Source organism: Coregonus clupeaformis, chromosome 9, assembly GCF_020615455.1.
Source record: "Coregonus clupeaformis isolate EN_2021a chromosome 9, ASM2061545v1, whole genome shotgun sequence".
Lineage (NCBI taxonomy): Eukaryota > Metazoa > Chordata > Actinopteri > Salmoniformes > Salmonidae > Coregonus > Coregonus clupeaformis.
Window position 1 is genome coordinate 42,006,701 of NC_059200.1, and position 17,236 is coordinate 42,023,936.

Sequence of the window (17,236 nt, forward strand, 5' to 3'; positions counted from 1 at the left end):
CCATCGACCACTTTCCCCATGTGTACAACAAGTAGCCTTTTTTACTCAGTATGAGATTTCATGAATTAATGATTCTATTGCTCCTGCTTCATAATGGAATATGCAAGGTCATGTTTATCATGCAAAAACCTCAAGGTGCTGCCTGTGTGAAAGTTGTCAGTAATTGCTAGGCTATATTCAAATAAAGCTCATGAGCTTAATAACCTTGTAATTACCAGTTTAACCCTCTGCAGATGTTGCTACCCTAGTGCTGTTGCACTACTCTACTCTGTGCAATCCCCTCAGCCCTGGCTGAATTATAGTACCTAATTAATGTAAACCCATTAGTTCATCTCTGATTACTGATGATTCTTCCCCAACATCACTTTGGTTTTTGATATGAAAGCCCCTTAATTCTGTTTTCAACAAGACTTTGGTTTAAAGGGATAGTTCTGGATTTTGGCAATGAAGTCCTTGATCTACTTCCCCAGAGTCAGATAAACTTGTGGATACCATTTTTATGTCTCTGTGTCCAGTATGAAGGAAGTTAAGAGGTAGTTTAGTGAGCCAATGCTAACTATCCCTTTAACATGCTCTTGCACCTCTTGAGCACAGTGTTGCAAATTGAGGAGTGTCGTGTGATATTCTGAATAGGCCAGCTCTCACTGCCAGTGGCTGTTCTAATGAAGTCCTCTCTATTCTGCAGCGGTTGGGAGATGTGAGGAACAGTCGGAGGGCGACGACATTGAGCAACCTGTGCATCGACACGACCCCCACACCCCCATCTTCAGCATGAATGGGGATATGCCTCATGTTCCCATCACTACTCTTGCTGGGATCGCTAGCCTTACTGACTGTAAGTATTACACTGCCACTCACACATTCACTGATATACAGTGCATTCGGAAAGTATTCAGACCCCCTGACTTTTCCAAAAAAAAATTACGTTACAGCCTTATTCTAAAATTTATTCAATTGTTTTTTCCCCTCATCAATCTACGCACAATACCCCATAATGACAAAGCAAAAACAGGTCTTTAGAAATGTTTGCAAAATTTACTTTGTTGAAGCACCTTTTGCAGCGATTACAGCTTTGAGTCTTCTTGGGTATGACGCTACAAGCTTGGCACACCTGTATTTGGGGAGTTTCTCCCATTTATTCTCTGCAGATCCTCTCAAGGTCTGTCAGATTGGATGGGGAGCGTCACTGCACAGCTATTTTAAGGTCTCTCCAGAGATGTTCGATCGGGTTCAAGTCCGGGCTCTGGCTGGGCCACTCAAGGACATTCAGAGACTTGTCCCGAAGCCACTCCTGCGTTGTCTTGGCTGTGTACTTAGGGTCGTTGTCCTGTTGGAAGGTTAACCTTCGCCCCAGTCTGAGGTCCTGAGCACTCTGCAGCAGGTTTTCAGCAAGGATCTCTCTGTACTTTGCTCTGTTAATCTTTCCCTCGACCCTGACTAGTCAGTCTCCCAGTCCCTGCCGCTGAAAAACATCCCCACAGCATGATGCTGCCACCACCATGCTTCACCGTAGGGATGGTGCCAGGTGTCCTCCAGAGGTGACACTTGGCATTCAGGCCAAAGAGTTCAATCTTGGTTTCATCAGACCAGATAATCTTGTTTCTCATGGTCGCTGAGTCCTTTAGGTGCCTTTTGGCAAACTCCAAGCGGGGTGTCATGTGCCTTTTACTGAGGAGTGGCTTCCGTCTGGTCACTCTACCATAAAGGCCTGATTGGTGGAGTGCTGCAGAGATGGTTGTCCTTCTGGAAGGTCCTCCCATCTCCACAGAGGAACTCTAGAGCTCTGTCAGAGTGACCATCGGGTTCTTGGTCACCTCCCTTTCCAAGGCCCTTCTCCTCCGATTGCTCAGTTTGGCCGGGTGGCCAGCTCTAGGAAGAGTCTTGGTGGTTCCAAACTTCTTACATTTAAGAATGATTGAGGCCACTGTGTTCTTGGGGACCTTCAATGCTGCAGAAATGTTTTGGTACCCTTCCCCAGATCTGTGCCTTGACACAATCCTGTCTCGGAGCTCTACGGACAATTCCTTCGACCTCATGGCTTGGTCTTTGCTCTGACATGCACTGTCAACTGTGAGACCGGTGTGTGCCTTTCCAAATCATGTCCAATCAATTGAATTTACCACAGGTGGACTCCAAGTTGTAGAAACATCTCAAGGATGATCAATGGAAGCAGGATGTACCTGAGCTCTATTTTGAGTCTCATAGCAAAAGGACTGAATACTTTTGTAAATAAGGTATTTCTGTTTTTTATTTTTAATACATTTGAGAGAAAAAAATTGACCTGTTTCGCTTTGTCATTATGGGGTATTATGTGTAGATTGAGGGGAAAAAATTATTTAATAAATTTTAGAATAAGGCTGCAACGTAACAAAATGTGGAAAAGGTGAAGGGGTCTGAATACTTTCCGAATGCCCTGTAGCTACATTTAATACATTTTTAACAAAGGCTCTTCTTACGGATACCTGGAAAGCAAGTGAAAAGATGATAGCGGGGCCAGGCTATTTTTCAGAACTGAGTCTACTGACATTTAGACCAGCTGCAAGCTTTGATGATACATTGGCAAAGTACATTTATAAACTGGGTGGTTCGAGCCCTGACTGCTGATTGTCCGTGGTATCAGACCGTATACCACGGGAATGACAAAATATTTATTTTTACTGCTCTAATTACGTTGGTATCCAGTTTATAATAGCAATAAGGCTCCTCGGGATTTGTGATTTTTGGCCAATATACCACGGCTAAGGGCTGTGTCCAGACACTCCGCGTTGCTTCATGCCTAAGAACAGCTCTTAGCTGTGGGATATTGGCCATATACCACATCTCGGGCCTTATTGCTTAAGTATAGCATGGCTTACACTACTTCAAAGGTAACTACGGCATGTTTATCTACAACCTAAAATAGTCGGGTTTCAGGGGAGATCTATTGACAGCATGGGAGTCAATTTGACCATTCTAACAATATTTCTAACGTTGTCAGAATGACATGGCCAATGATGAATAGAGGGGAATCCCAGTTTTCCAACAGTCAGAATTTTCTCATCTACCAATATTGAGCATTTGAGAGGCGGTTTTACAACCGTATTTATCAGTGGTTAATTAACGCACCCGTCTATCAATTTGCGGAAAGGTTTTTTAGGACATCTGAGATGAAAATGACATTAATAGATACTAATAATAGCTAAATGGTTAAATATGCCTACCAAGATAACTAGTCAGGCTACATGATATGTTTTGAATTGGCTATCTATTGTTATTAGTCTGTCTTATTATTATATAGGCTACCTGTTTCTACAATGTCTCTCTCTCTCTCTCTCTCTCTCTCTCTCCTCGGCACGGGCACATACGCAGATTCACACACCATGATTTTTCCGGGATTTTCATGATCATACGAACTCTGTCTGCTGACCAAAAATAAGCTAGAACTGGGAAAATAACTCACTTCTATCACAGAATATCAACGTGCACACGCGGCTTTGCTTTTAGTGATTTTTTTTTTTACTTGTCCATTCTAACAACTTAAAATGATATTCTTCTTGTCTGACAATTTGTTTTACTTGTCCCGCCCTGTATAGTATGCAAAGTTATAGTATACAAAGCGGGTTTCAAAATGTATACAATCCTCTAAAAAAAAAGTTGGGACCATTTGGCTTGCTTTATGGTCAGTGCTGCCAGTCGCAAAGCTAATTTCTTGGTATTTAGATTATTAATTTACTAAATTGGCAAGATTGAGCTGGTTTGATTGCTCCTGTGTTTCCTGTTGTAATAAAACATGAATGTACTCTACATGAATATTGCAGTCTTGATATTTAGGACACACTGTTATTGATGGTACTTTTCTATAGCCTTTGCTTTAGAGTTGCATGGGTAATGTGATGTATAGTGCTGGTAGAAAGTATCCACCTGTGCACATTTTGTTGCCTTAGTGCCTGGACTTTCAATGCAATAAATTACACAGTGGCCAAGTGTTGGCAATTTGTCTTGGTTACAATTTTCAGGCAAATGTTCTGTGCATGTGCACGTGTGCCGCGCGTTGTTTAAAATGTTTGTGGCAGGTATCCTGAGCTTGACAATTCACAAATATAAACAAGCTTAGTTATCCAATAGCTTAGGTAGCTTGAATACAAATATGACCTCTGACGAAGAGCCATGAGGCTGAAACGTTGGCACAAAATAAACAAGTGACTTTGCAAGTACAGTGTGTGAGAACATATTTTCTTTGGAATTATTATTCAACATTTCCTATCCACCTGCTAAGCAATCCCTAGATGTGCATTTCACTTTTACAGGGGTCGCGTTAGTTCAGAAATCAATAAAATGCCCATTCGTGAATTCTCATCCGTGTGGAGAAGTGCAACTGAAGCACAAAATTAGTATGATGTCGAGCAGAAATTACAATAAGAAGCATTTTAGATCTATGTTTACAAAACACAGCAAGATATTTCTTATGCGTTTTTTATATATTTCTTTCTGCGTGGAAAAACGCATAATTCTGCGTTAACGCAACCCCTTCTTGTAGGTTATTGTCCTGCCAAAAGGTGCATTTCTCTCCAGGTGTAAGGTCTTTAGCAGATGGAAGCAGGATTTCCTCTATTATTGTTCATGCTTAAAAATATGGATGGTTTTATGCATTGATGGGTAGTATTGAATTTACCCCTAACTTAATACTTTGCATTTAAGTTATACAATGTATGTGTTTGAAATTTTATTTGGAAGGAGGCTTTTCAGTATAGGCTTCCTTATTGTCACTCAAGCCAATATCGGGGAGCAGCTTGGATGTTGATCCATCCATCCACTATTTTTCCCATCTCAGCGATTTAACCCTGTAGGTGTTTTATTAGTCACCCAGCCACCCATCAGGCTAAAGCGCTTATCAGAGTCCAAAACATCTATGCGTCTGCACAATAGTTTTCTAGAATATTGGACCATTGGCTTTCATACTTTTCGAATTCTCAGCACAGCTCAAGCAATTGCTCCAACCGTCGCCACATTCAAATCAATAGGAGCCGCGTACGCGGAGCCGCATTGGTTGGGAATTTTAGGGGGGTGCGCGGAGGGGGCTGTACGCGGACGGTGGTCTCTGAGCTTTGTCACAATGGGCTGCCGGACTATCAAGGCTCTGGCCTCTGAATTACACTTAACCGGTCTGCTCTTCCTCTTTGCAGTGTTAAACCAGCTGCCCCTGCCATCCCCTCTCCCCGCCACCACCACTAAGAGTCTGCTGTACAATGGGAGGATCGCGGAGGAGGTCAACTGTCTGCTGGCCTGCCGGGATGAGAACCTGGTGTCCCAGCTGGCTCACAGCCTCAACCAGGTTTCCACAGAGCACATGTGAGTACCTCATCACCCCACACCTTTCAACGCTAGTGGTCACAACAGCTGATAAGAGAGAGTGTGAACAGTTCTCTCTTATTATGTGCCACAGTTGCATTAGTTGATTCCCCCCCCCCTCCCATTGCAGAGAGCTGAAGGACAACCTGGGCAGTGATGACCCGGAGGGAGACGTGCCTGTGCTGCTGCAGACAGTGCTGTCTAGGAACCCCAACATCTTCAGGGAGAAAAGTAAGTTAGCCCGATTCAGGGTGATAAGGAGAGAGTGCCTCTGACTCTGTATTGGAGCACAGTGTATGGCCTAACACAGTGCTGACTGTGTCCCTACTTCTTAGGGCCTTGATTTGTTGTCCTAAAAACATTTCCTGGGTCTAATGCGTTTTGTGAGTCAAAACCGCTTCTTGAGGCGTTGCAAGGCAAGCTTTGCTGTCTTTATGATTTTTTTAGTTGGCGCCGTACTTGTAGCTTGAAAAGAGCTTGTGGTGGATTTAGTTGGCATCTTGATTGCCTTGAGTATACTTGATAGACATTTAATTGCTTTGTGATATATAGCACTGTTGGACAATAGGGTTGGACGATGTCAACCTTTATCCTATCGTGATTATGTACTCATAAAACATTGTGATACACAATGGTATGGCCCCCTATTGGCCAACCAGAATGTATATAAAATATAAGAAACATCTGCTAAAACCACCATTGGGCTAATAGCGTGAAATCGCATGCTACTATTTAGGGCTGGGAATTGCCAGGGACCTCACGACACGATATTATCATGATACTTAGATGCCAATATGTATTGCAATTCTCATGATTCTATATGTATTGCGGTTTTATAGTGATTTGATGTTGCAAACATATTGTTAACTATATGTCTGCTGCAGAGAGACGAGAGAGCATGAGAAAATTTGTTTTGGTCATGGAAATTAATGTCCTGAAAACATGTTGGCTCATTTTTTAAGAAGATGGAGAAAAAGCTATAGGATGAAAAATAGTTTTAGTGCAGGTACAGCCGACTAGCGCTAGCTAACGCTACCAAGTAAAACAAATTATATTTATATATATATATATATATATATATATATATATATATATATTATTTTTTACAGTATTGATATAATGTTTTTTTGCCCCATCACTACTACAACTGGAAGAATCATAATGAAATATAATGTTGTTGAAAGGCAGAGGCACATGATGGAGCAAAGTGACAGTCAACTGATGAGGAACGGACTGTCTTACCGTAGTGAGTTAGGTTATAAATCTTAGGCTGGATAGAAGCAAAGTCTACCATCTTCAGATCTAGATAATAATTGCTTTATTTGCCTCATCCTCCTCTCTTAAAGGATAGGTAGCATAAACGTAACCACATGTAACATATGGATTTGTATTTGTATACACATCAAAAGTCCCAATGCAAAGTTACACCTCACTTTTCAATTTATCGAGTTATGACATAAAACCGATCAGAATTCCGAAGACATGTCGGAAAATGTTTTTCCAGGGTGTGATGTAATATGGGAGAGTCAGTGAGGGAAATCGTGGTCCTCTGTAGCTCAGCTGGTAGAGCACGGCGCTTGTAACGCCAAGGTAGTGGGTTCGATCCCCGGGACCACCAATACACAAAAAATAATAATTTATGCACTCATGACTGTAAGTCGCTTTGGATAAAAGCGTCTGCTAAATGGCATATTATTATTATATTATAAATCATATAGCTATAGCGAGAAAAATCCAAAATAGATTTGATGTCAGCTAGCGCACTAGGCCAAGGTGGAAAATGTTACAAAACTTGCATAGCCTACTTCACAGAGAACATGTCAAAAAGTTGACAAAAGGAAAACAGACGAGGTACTACATACACAGTTAGAGCAAGCAGGTATGATTTTCTCTTTTGTTTTGAGCCCACGGCAAGAAGGCACCAGAGCCTGCCGTGCTAACGGGTTCCCACTAGATAACACAGGCACAAAGTCTGTGAAGAGCATGAGAATGCTAATGTTAGCTAGCTTGAGCTAGTTACTAAGCTAGCATACAAACTAACATATGACGTTGAAAAATAGTGCATTGTGGGTAGTTCAGAAGATATCCAGAAATAAGTTAATAAAAATCGAATAACCCAAAAACATAACTATGTTTGTAGTTATAGGTAACCAGATCACGACTACAACTAAGTTACTACGTCTTTGACCACACTCTGTGCTATTGTTTGTTCTACCTCTCATAAAGCTGTGATTGAGAATAGCCTAGGCCTATAGACTCCGACTTTCGTTCTTGTTCTTTTTGAAAGTGGCAACTTTAGGACAACAGTACCTTCTTAGGCTATTAGAATTTTTGGGTAATAGGCTACTGTTCATAACTTTCATTTGTCCTAAAGCTTTTATGATAGGCCTAGTAGGAGGCAGTAGAGGCTGCTGATGGGAGGACGGCTCATAATACTGGCCGGAACGGCGTAAATGGAATGGCATCAAACACATGGAAACCATGTTTGATGTATTTGATACGATTCCACCTATTCCGCTCCAGCCATTACCACGAGCCCGTCCTCCCCAATTAAGGTGCCACCAACCTCCTGTGGTAGAAGGATAGGTTATCAGCCTACGATTTTTTTAAACAGCTAGACACAAGATAGTTAAGGAGTGTCCGTAAAAAAGAAATGAATAGCCTAGCTTTACGCTATAGGCAAAGGCCCATGCATCCAACATTAGAGAGGGAAACAATATTTTTTTGTGCTGCTTTGGTGGAATTCTCTGCTCTGTCTACTAGACATGAAAGAGTAGGCTATATTCCTTGGCCAATTCAAATCAAATGGGGTTTGGGACAAAAAGGGAAATTAAGCTTTTAAAATAACAAGCCAGAGAACAGACTGTCCACTGCAAAAGGCCCGTCATCGTCCAACATTGGAGAGGTGAGAGCGAGAGAGAAAAAAGGGCATTTCCATCGAAAAGGACCCATGAGCAGCAACATGTGAAGTTCATAGGAGCATACCAAATTGGGTGTCAAATGAAAGCTAAGAGTCTATATTTTGGGGAAATTAAGGCATAGATAAATGTTTTAATCATTTTCCATCTTGGCATAAGTAAAGGCTTTGATTTCTGGATAAACAGATGAAAAAGGGGTCTTAGAAAACATCTACCAGAAAATGTATTAAAAGGTATCACAAATACATCAAAACACAATGATGTTGACATAAAGACCCCTGCCAACTAATATCAACACATATTTAGTTTTGGAGAAATTGTTTAAGTGTAAGTTTAAAGCTGCAATATGTCACTTTTTGGGTGACCCGACCAAATTCATTTATCTTTAAGATATTTTCTAATTTCTCTCCCTCATGAGGAGGGAGGATAATGAAGTAAAAAGTAATGGTAGACCTACCGATTACTGATATCATTTTTGTTTAGGAATTATTAAGTGATTCTAACTCCCACAGTTGATTTCTTCAAACCAAGCTGCTTACCTATTGCAGATTCAGTCTTCCCAGCCTGGTGCAGGTCTACAATTTTGTTTCTGGTGTCCTTTGACAGCTCTTTGGTCTTGGCCATAGTGGAGTTTGGAGTGTGACTGTTTGAGGTTGTGGACAGGTGTCTTTTTATACTGATAACAAGTTCAAACAGGTGCCATTAATACAGGTAACGAGTGGAGGACAGAGGAGCCTCTTAAAGAAGAAGTTACAGGTCTGTGAGAGCCAGAAATCTTGCTTGTTTGTAGGTGACCAAATACTTATTTTCCACCATAATTTGCAAATAAATTCATTAGAAATCCTACAATGTGATTTTCTGGATTTTTTTCTTCTCAATTTGTCTGTCATAGTTGACGTGTACCTATAATGAAAATTACAGGCCTCTCATCTTTTTAAGTGGGAGAACTTGCACAATTGGTGGCTGACTAAATACTTTTTTCCCCCACTGTATATGACAAGGGAACATTCCCACCTCTTTCATTGTCAATAATAACATTTTGCCAATATTCTTGATGAAGAATTGTTAGTAAGCTCACTGGTTTGAGACCACAAAAATAGCACTGCTAATAGCTCAATACTGGCGCCGACGAAGATGGCGGCCTCGCGACTAGCTCTTAGGAAACTTTGCAGTATTTAGTTTTTTTATGTATTTTTTTTAACATTATTAGCTCAAAGTGTTTTGCATCATTACATACAGCCGGGAAAAACTATTGGATATCAGAGCGGCGGTAACTCACCAGCATTACGTCCAGGAATACGACTTTCCCGAAGCAGATCCTTTGTTTGCTCTCCCCAGGGCAACTGAACTGATTCCAGCGGCTGACCCAAAACATCGCCGGCGGAGGAGAGGCACTCGGAGCGGCCTGCTGGTCCGACTTTGGATGCGCGCACACCACCCACCGCTTCCAAGTATCCTACTCGCTAATGTTCAATCTTTGGTTAACAAAGTCGACAAACTATGGGCAAGGATTTCTTTCCAGAGAGACATCAAGGCCTGTAACATACTCTGTTTCACGGAAACATGGCTCTCTTGGGATATTCTGTCGGAATCGGTCCAGCCAGATGGGTTCTCAGTTCATTGCGCAGACAGGAATAAATATCTCTCCGGGAAGCAGAAGGGCGGAGGTGTGTGATTTCATGATTAACAACTTGTGGTGTAATTGTGGTAACATAGAGGAACTCGAGTCCTTCTGTTCACCTGACCTAGAATATCTCACAATCAAATGCCGACCGTATTATCTCCCAAGAGAATTTTCTTCGGTTATAGTCACGGCCGTGTATATCCCCCCTCAAGCCGATACCACGACGGCCCTCAAAGAACTTCACTGGACCTTATGCAAACTGGAAACCACATATCCTGAGGCTGCATTTATTGTAGCCAGGGATTTTAATAAAGCAAATTTGAGGACTAGGCTGCCGAAGTTCTATCAACATATCGACTGTTGTACTCGGGCTGCTAAAATCCTCGACCATTGCTATTCAAACTTCCGGGATGGTTAAAAGGAACTCCCCAGCCCTCCTTTCGGCAAATCTGACCACGACTCCATTTTGCTTCTCCCTTCCTATAGGCAGAAACTCAAACAGGAAGTACCCGTGCTAAGGACTATTCAACGCAGGTCTGACCAATCGGAATCCACGCTTCAAGATTGTTTTGATCACGCGGACTGGGATATGTTCCGGGTAGCTTTCGAAAATAATTTTGACATATACACTGAAACAGTGACTGAGTTTATCAGGAAGTGTATAGGTGATGTTGTGCCCACTGTGACTATTAAAACCTACCCTAACCAGAAACCGTGGATAGACGCCAGCATTTGCGCAAATCTGAAAGCGCGAACCACTGCATTCAACCATGGCAAGGTGACTGGGAATATGGCCGAATACAAACAGTGTAGCTACTTACTCCGCAAGGCAATTAAACTGGCAACACATCAGTATAGAGACAAAGTGGAGTGGCAATTCAGCGGCTCAGACACGAGACGTATGTGGCAGGGTCTACAGACAATCACGGACTACAAAAAGAAAACCAGCCACGTCGCCGACACTGATGTCTCGCTTCCAGACAAGCGAAACACCTTCTTCGCCCGCTTTGAGGATAACACAGTGCCACTGACGAGGCCCGCTACCAAGGACTGTGGCCTCTTCTTCTCCATGGCCGACGTGATTAAGACATTTAAGCATGTTAACCCCCGCAAGGCTGCCGGCCCAGACGGCATCCCTAGCCGCATCCTCAGACCATGCGCAGACCAGCTGGCTGGTGTGTTCAGGGACATATTCAATCTCTCCCTTTCCCAACCTGCTGTCCCCACATGCTTCAAGATGGCCACAATTGTTCCTGTACCCAAGAAAGCAAAGGTAACTGAACTAAATGTCTATCGCCCTGTAGCACTCACCTCTGTCATCATGAAGTGCTTTGAGAGACTAGTCAAGGATCATATCACCTCTACCTTACCTGTCACCCTAGACCCACTTCAATTTGCTTACCGCCCCAATAGATCCACAGACGATGCAATTGCCATCACACTGCACACTGCCCTATCCCATCTGGACAAGAGGAATACCTATGTAAGAATGCTGTTCATTGACTATAGCTCAGCATTCAACACCATAGTACCATCCAAGCTCATCATTAAGCTCGAGGCCCTGGGTCTGAACCCCGCCCTGTGCAACTGGGTCCTGGACTTCCTGACGGGCCGCCCCCAGGTGGTGAAGGTAGTAAACAACATCTCCACTTCGCTGATCCTCAACACTGGGGCCCTACAAGGGTGCGTGCTCAGCCCCCTCCTGTACTCCCTGTTCACCCATGACTGCGTGGCCAAGCACGCCTCCAACTCAATCATCAAGTTTGCAGACGACACAACAGTAGTAGGCTTGATTACCAACAATGATGAGACCGCCTACAGGGAGGAGGTGAGGGCTCTGGGAGTGTGGTGCCAGGAAAATAACCTCTCACTCAACATCAACAAAACAAAGGAGATGATTGTGGACTTCAGGAAACAGCAGAGGGTGCACCCCCCTATCCACATCGACGTGACCGCAGTGGAGAAGGTGGAAAGCTTCAAGTTCCTTGGTGTACACATCACCGACAAACTGAAATGGTCCACCCACGCAGACAGTGTGGTGAAGAAGGCACAACAGAGCCTCTTCAACCTCAGGAGGCTGAAGAAATGTGGCTTATCACCTAAAACCCTCACAAACCTTTACAGATGCACAATTGAGAGCATCCTGTCGGGCTGTATCACCGCCTGGTACGGCAACTGCACCGCCCATAACCGCAGGGCTCTCCAGAGGGTGGTGCGGTCTGCCGAACGCATTACTGGGGGCAAACTTCCCGCCCTCCAAGGCACATACAGCACCCGATGTCACAGGAAGGCCAAAAAGATAATCAAGGACATCAACCACCCGAGCCACTGGCTGTTCACCCCGCTATCATCCAGAAGGCGAGCTCAGTACAGGTGCATCAAAGCTGGGACCGAGAGAATGAAAAACAGCTTCTATCTCAAGGCCATCAGACTGTTAAATAGCCATCACTAGCACATTAGAGGCTGCTGCTGCCTATTGAAATCACTGGCCACTTTAAGAAATGGAACACTAGTCACTTTAATAATGTTTACATATCTTGCACTACTCATCTCATATGTACAGTTGAAGTCGAAAGTTTACATACACTTAGGTTGGAGTAATTAAAACTTGTTTTTCAACCACTCCACAAATTTCTTGTTAACAAACTATAGTTTTGGCAAGTCGGTTAGGTAATTTTTCCAACAATTGTTTACAGACAGATTATTTCACTTATAATTCACTGTATCACAATTCCAGTGGGTCAGAAGTTTACATACACTAAGTTGACTGTGCCTTTAAACAGCTTGGAAAATTCCAGAAAATAATGTCATGGCTTTAGAAGCTTCTGATAGGCTAATTGACATCATTTGAGTCAATTGGAAGTGTATCTGTGGATTTATTTCAAGGCCTACCTTCAAACTCAGTGCCTCTTTGCTTGACATCATGGGAAAATCAAAAGAAATCAGCCAAGACCTCAGAAAAATAATTATAGACCTCCACAAGTCTGGTTCATCCTTGGGAGCAATTTCCAAATGCCTGAAGGTACCACGTTCATCTGTACAAACAATAGTACGCAAGTATAAACACCATGGGACCACGCAGCCGTCATACCGCTCAGGAAGGAGACGCGTTCTGTCTCCTAGAGATGAACGTATTTTGGTGCGAAAAGTGAAAATCTATCCCAGAACAACAGCAAAGGACCTTGTGAAGATGCTGGAGGAAACAGGTACAAAAGTATCTACAGTGGGGAGAACAAGTATTTGATACACTGCCGATTTTGCAGGTTTTCCTACTTACAAAGCATGTAGAGGTCTGTAATTTTTATCATAGGTACACTTAAACTGTGAGAGACGGAATCTAAAACAAAAATCCAGAAAATCACATTGTATGATTTATAAGTAATTAATTTGCATTTTATTGCATGACATAAGTATTTGATACATCAGAAAAGCAGAACTTAATATTTGGTACAGAAACCTTTGTTTGCAATTACAGAGATCATACGTTTCCTGTAGGTCTTGAACAGGGATTTTGGCCCACTCCTCCATACAGACCTTCTCCAGATCCTTCAGGTTTCGGGGCTGTCGCTGGGCAATACAGACTTTCAGCTCCCTCCAAAGATGTTCTATTGGGTTCAGGTCTGGAGACTGGCTAGGCCACTCCAGGACCTTGAGATGCTTCTTACGGAGCCACTCCTTAGTTGCCCTGGCTATGTGTTTCGGGTCGTTGTCATGCTGGAAGACCCAGCCACGACCCATCTTCAATGCTCTTACTGAGGGAAGGAGGTTGTTGGCCACACATGGCTCCATCCATCCTCCCCTCAATACGGTGCAGTCGTCCTGTCCCCTTTGCAGAAAAGCATCCCCAAAGAATGATGTTTCCACCTCCATGCTTCACGGTTGTGATGGTGTTCTTGGGGTTGTACTCATCCTTATTCTTCCTCCAAACACGGCGAGTGGAGTTTAGACCAAAAAGCTCTATTTTTGTCTCATCAGACCACATGACCTTCTCCCATTCCTCCTCTGGATCATCAAGATGGTCATTGGCAAACTTCAGACGGGCCTGGACATGCGCTGGCTTGAGCAGGGGGACCTTGCGTGCGCTGCAGGATTTTAATCCATGACGGCGTAGTGTGTTACTAATGGTTTTCTTTGAGACTGTGGTCCCAGCTCTCTTCAGGTCATTGACCAGGTCCTGCCGTGTAGTTCTGGGCTGATCCCTCACCATCCTCATGATCATTGATGCCCCACGAGGTGAGATCTTGCATGGAGCCCCAGACTGAGGGTGATTGACCGTCATCTTGAACTTCTTCCATTTTCTAATAATTGCGCCAACAGTTGTTGCCTTCTCACCAGGCTGCTTGCCTATTGTCCTGTAGCCCATCCCAGCCTTGTGCAGGTCTACAATTTTATCCCTGATGTCCTTACACAGCTCTCTGGTCTTGGCCATTGTGGAGAGGTTGGAGTCTGTTTGATTGAGTGTGTGGACAGGTGTCTTTTATACAGGTAACGAGTTCAAACAGGTGCAGTTAATACAGGTAATGAGTGGAGAACAGGAGGGCTTCTTAAAGAAAAACGAACAGGTCTGTGAGATCCGGAATTCTTACTGGTTGGTAGGTGATCAAATACTTATGTCATGCAATAAAATGGTAATTAAATACTTAAAAATCAAACAATGTCATTTTCTGGATTTTTGTTTTATATTCAGTCTCTCACAGTTGAAGTGTACCTATGATAAAAAGTAAAGACCTCTACGTGCTTTGTAAGTAGGAAAACCTGCAAAATCGGCAGTGTATCAAATACTTGTTCTCCCCACTGTATATCCACAGTAAAACAAGTCCTATATCGACAGAACCTGAAAGGCCGCTCAGCAAGGAAGTAGCCACTGCTCCAAAACCGCCATAAAAAAGCCAGACTATGCTTTGCAACTGCACATGGGGACAAAGATCGCAGTTTTTGGAGGAATGTCCTCTGGTCTGATGAAACAAAAATAGAACTGTTTGGCCATAATGACCATCGTTGTGTTTGGAGGAAAAAGGGGATAGCTTGCAAGCCGAAAAACACCATCCCAACCGTGATGCACGGGGGTGTCAGCATCATGCTGTGGGGGTGCTTTGCTTCAGGAGGGACTGGTGCACTTCACAAAATAGATGGCATCATGAGGAAGGAAAATTATGTGGATATATTGAAGCAACATCTCAAGACATCAGTCAGGAAGTTAAAGCTTGGTCGTAAATGGGTCTTCCAAATGGACAATGACCCCAAGCATACTTCCAAAGTTGTGGCAAAATGACTTAAGGACAACAAAGTCAAGGTATTGGAGTGGCCACCACAAAGCCCTGACCTCAATCCTATAGAAAATGTGTGGGCAGAACTGAAAAAGCGTGTGCGAGCAAGGATAGATACTTTTTGTAATGGGGCGGCGGGTAGCTTAGTTGTTAAGAGCGTTGTGCCAGTAACCGAAAGGTCGCTGGTTCTAATCCCCAAGCCGACTAGGTGAAAAATCTGTCTGTGCCCTTGAGCAAGGCACTTAACCCTAATTGCTCCTGTAAGTCACTCTGGATAAGAGCGTCTGCTAAATGACCAATTTATTTATTTATTTATTTATTAAGGAGGCCTACAAACTTGACTCAGTTACACCAGCTCTGTCAGGAGGAATGGGCCTAAATTCACCCAACATATTGTGGGAAGCTTGTGGAAGGCTACCCAAAACGATTGACCCAAGTTAAACAATTTGAAGGCAATGCTACCAAATACTAATTGAGTGTATGTAAACTTCTGACCCACTGGGAATGTGATGAAAGAAATAAAAGCTGAAATAAATCATTCTCTCTACTATTATTCTGACATTTCACATTCTTAAAATAAAGTGGTGATCCTAACTGACCTAAGACAGGGAATTTTTACTAGGATTAAATGTCAGGAATTGTGAAAAACTGAGTTTAAATGTATTTGGCTAAGGTGTATGTAAACTTCCGACTTCAACTGTATATACTGCATTCTATTCTAAAATATGATTCTGTATCTTAGTCCATGCCGCTCTGCCATTGCTTGTCTATATATGTATATATTATTAAATCCCATTCCTTACTTTTTTGTGTGTATTGGGTATATGTTGTGATATTGTTAGATATTACTGCACTGTCGGAGCTAGAAGCACAAGCATTTAGTTACACCCGCTATAACATCTGCTAAACACGTGTATGTGACAAATACAATTAGATTTGATTTGAAAATACTGTGATTGAATATTTTTTTCTCCAGAAATTACATTATTTGAAAATGTAAGTTCATTATCATTTAAACACACTTTCTACCTGGTTTAAGTTATTTAAGTCCAGGCTGGAGTATTTATTCATTGTAAAAAATATATATATATACAGCTCTGGAAAAAATTAAGAGACCACTGCAATTTTTTATTAAATCAGCATCTCTACATGTATGACAGACATTCCATTCCAGTGTCTGTTGAATTCCAACACAGGCACACCTCATTCTACTGAATTAGGTACTGATTAGGTGATCACCTGAACCAAATCTTATTTAACGAGGAAAAGTATAAAAACCACTGCTGTGGTCATCACTATTCTCTTGCAATAGGACCAGCTGGATGGCAAAAACAGTGCTAAAAGTACCTCAAAAGTAATATTAATACAAAAATAACTATTGACCATGCCAAAAGAGTTGAAAAGGAAAGTTTTAAGTGAGAAAAAGAAGGGTTCAATTCTGGCTTTACTGGCAGAGGGATACAGTGAGCGTCAGGTTGCTTCCATCCTTAAAATTTCAAAGACGGCGGTTCATAAGAACAAGGTCAAGCAGCAGACATTGGGGACAACAAAGCTACAGACCGGCAGAGGGCGAAAATGACTCTCTACTGACCGGGATGACCGCCAACTCATTTGAATGTCACTCAACAACTGTAGGATGACATCAAGTGACCTACAAAAAGAATGGCAAACGGCAGCTGGGGTGAAGTGCACGGCGAGGACGGTTCGAAACAGGCTCCTAGGGGCAGGGCTGAAGTCGTGCAAAGCTAGAAAAAAGCCCTTCATCAATGAGAAGCAAAGAAGAGCCAGGCTGAGGTTTGCAAAAGACTATAAGGATTGGACCGTAGAGGACTGGAGTAAGGTCATCTTCTCTGATGAGTCCAATTTTCAGCTTTGCCCAACACCTGGTTGTCTAATGGTTAGACGGAGACCTGGAGAGGCCTACAAGCCACAGAGTCTCGCACCCACTGTGAAATTTGGTGGAGGATCGGTGATAATCTGGGGGTGCTTCAGCAAGGATGGAATCGGGCAGATTTGTCTTTGTGAAGGACGCATTAATCAATCCACGTACAAGGTTGTCCTGGAAGAAAAATTGCTTCCTTTTGCTCTGACATTGTTCC

General features: G+C 42.8%; 1 protein-coding gene across 3 annotated transcripts in view; it reads left to right on the top strand.

Annotated features, from left to right (window-relative positions):
- The window catches only part of LOC121573854 (nipped-B-like protein), a 70,042-nt gene that overhangs the window by 14,180 nt on the left and 38,626 nt on the right, over nt 1–17,236 (top strand). For all 3 annotated transcript variants that reach the window (XM_041886197.2, XM_041886198.2, XM_041886199.2), the window contains exons 2-4: nt 686–835; nt 5,163–5,328; nt 5,459–5,559. In XM_041886197.2, coding sequence (XP_041742131.1) covers nt 686–835; nt 5,163–5,328; nt 5,459–5,559 — 417 coding nt within the window. The remainder of the gene's footprint in view (nt 1–685; nt 836–5,162; nt 5,329–5,458; nt 5,560–17,236) is intronic.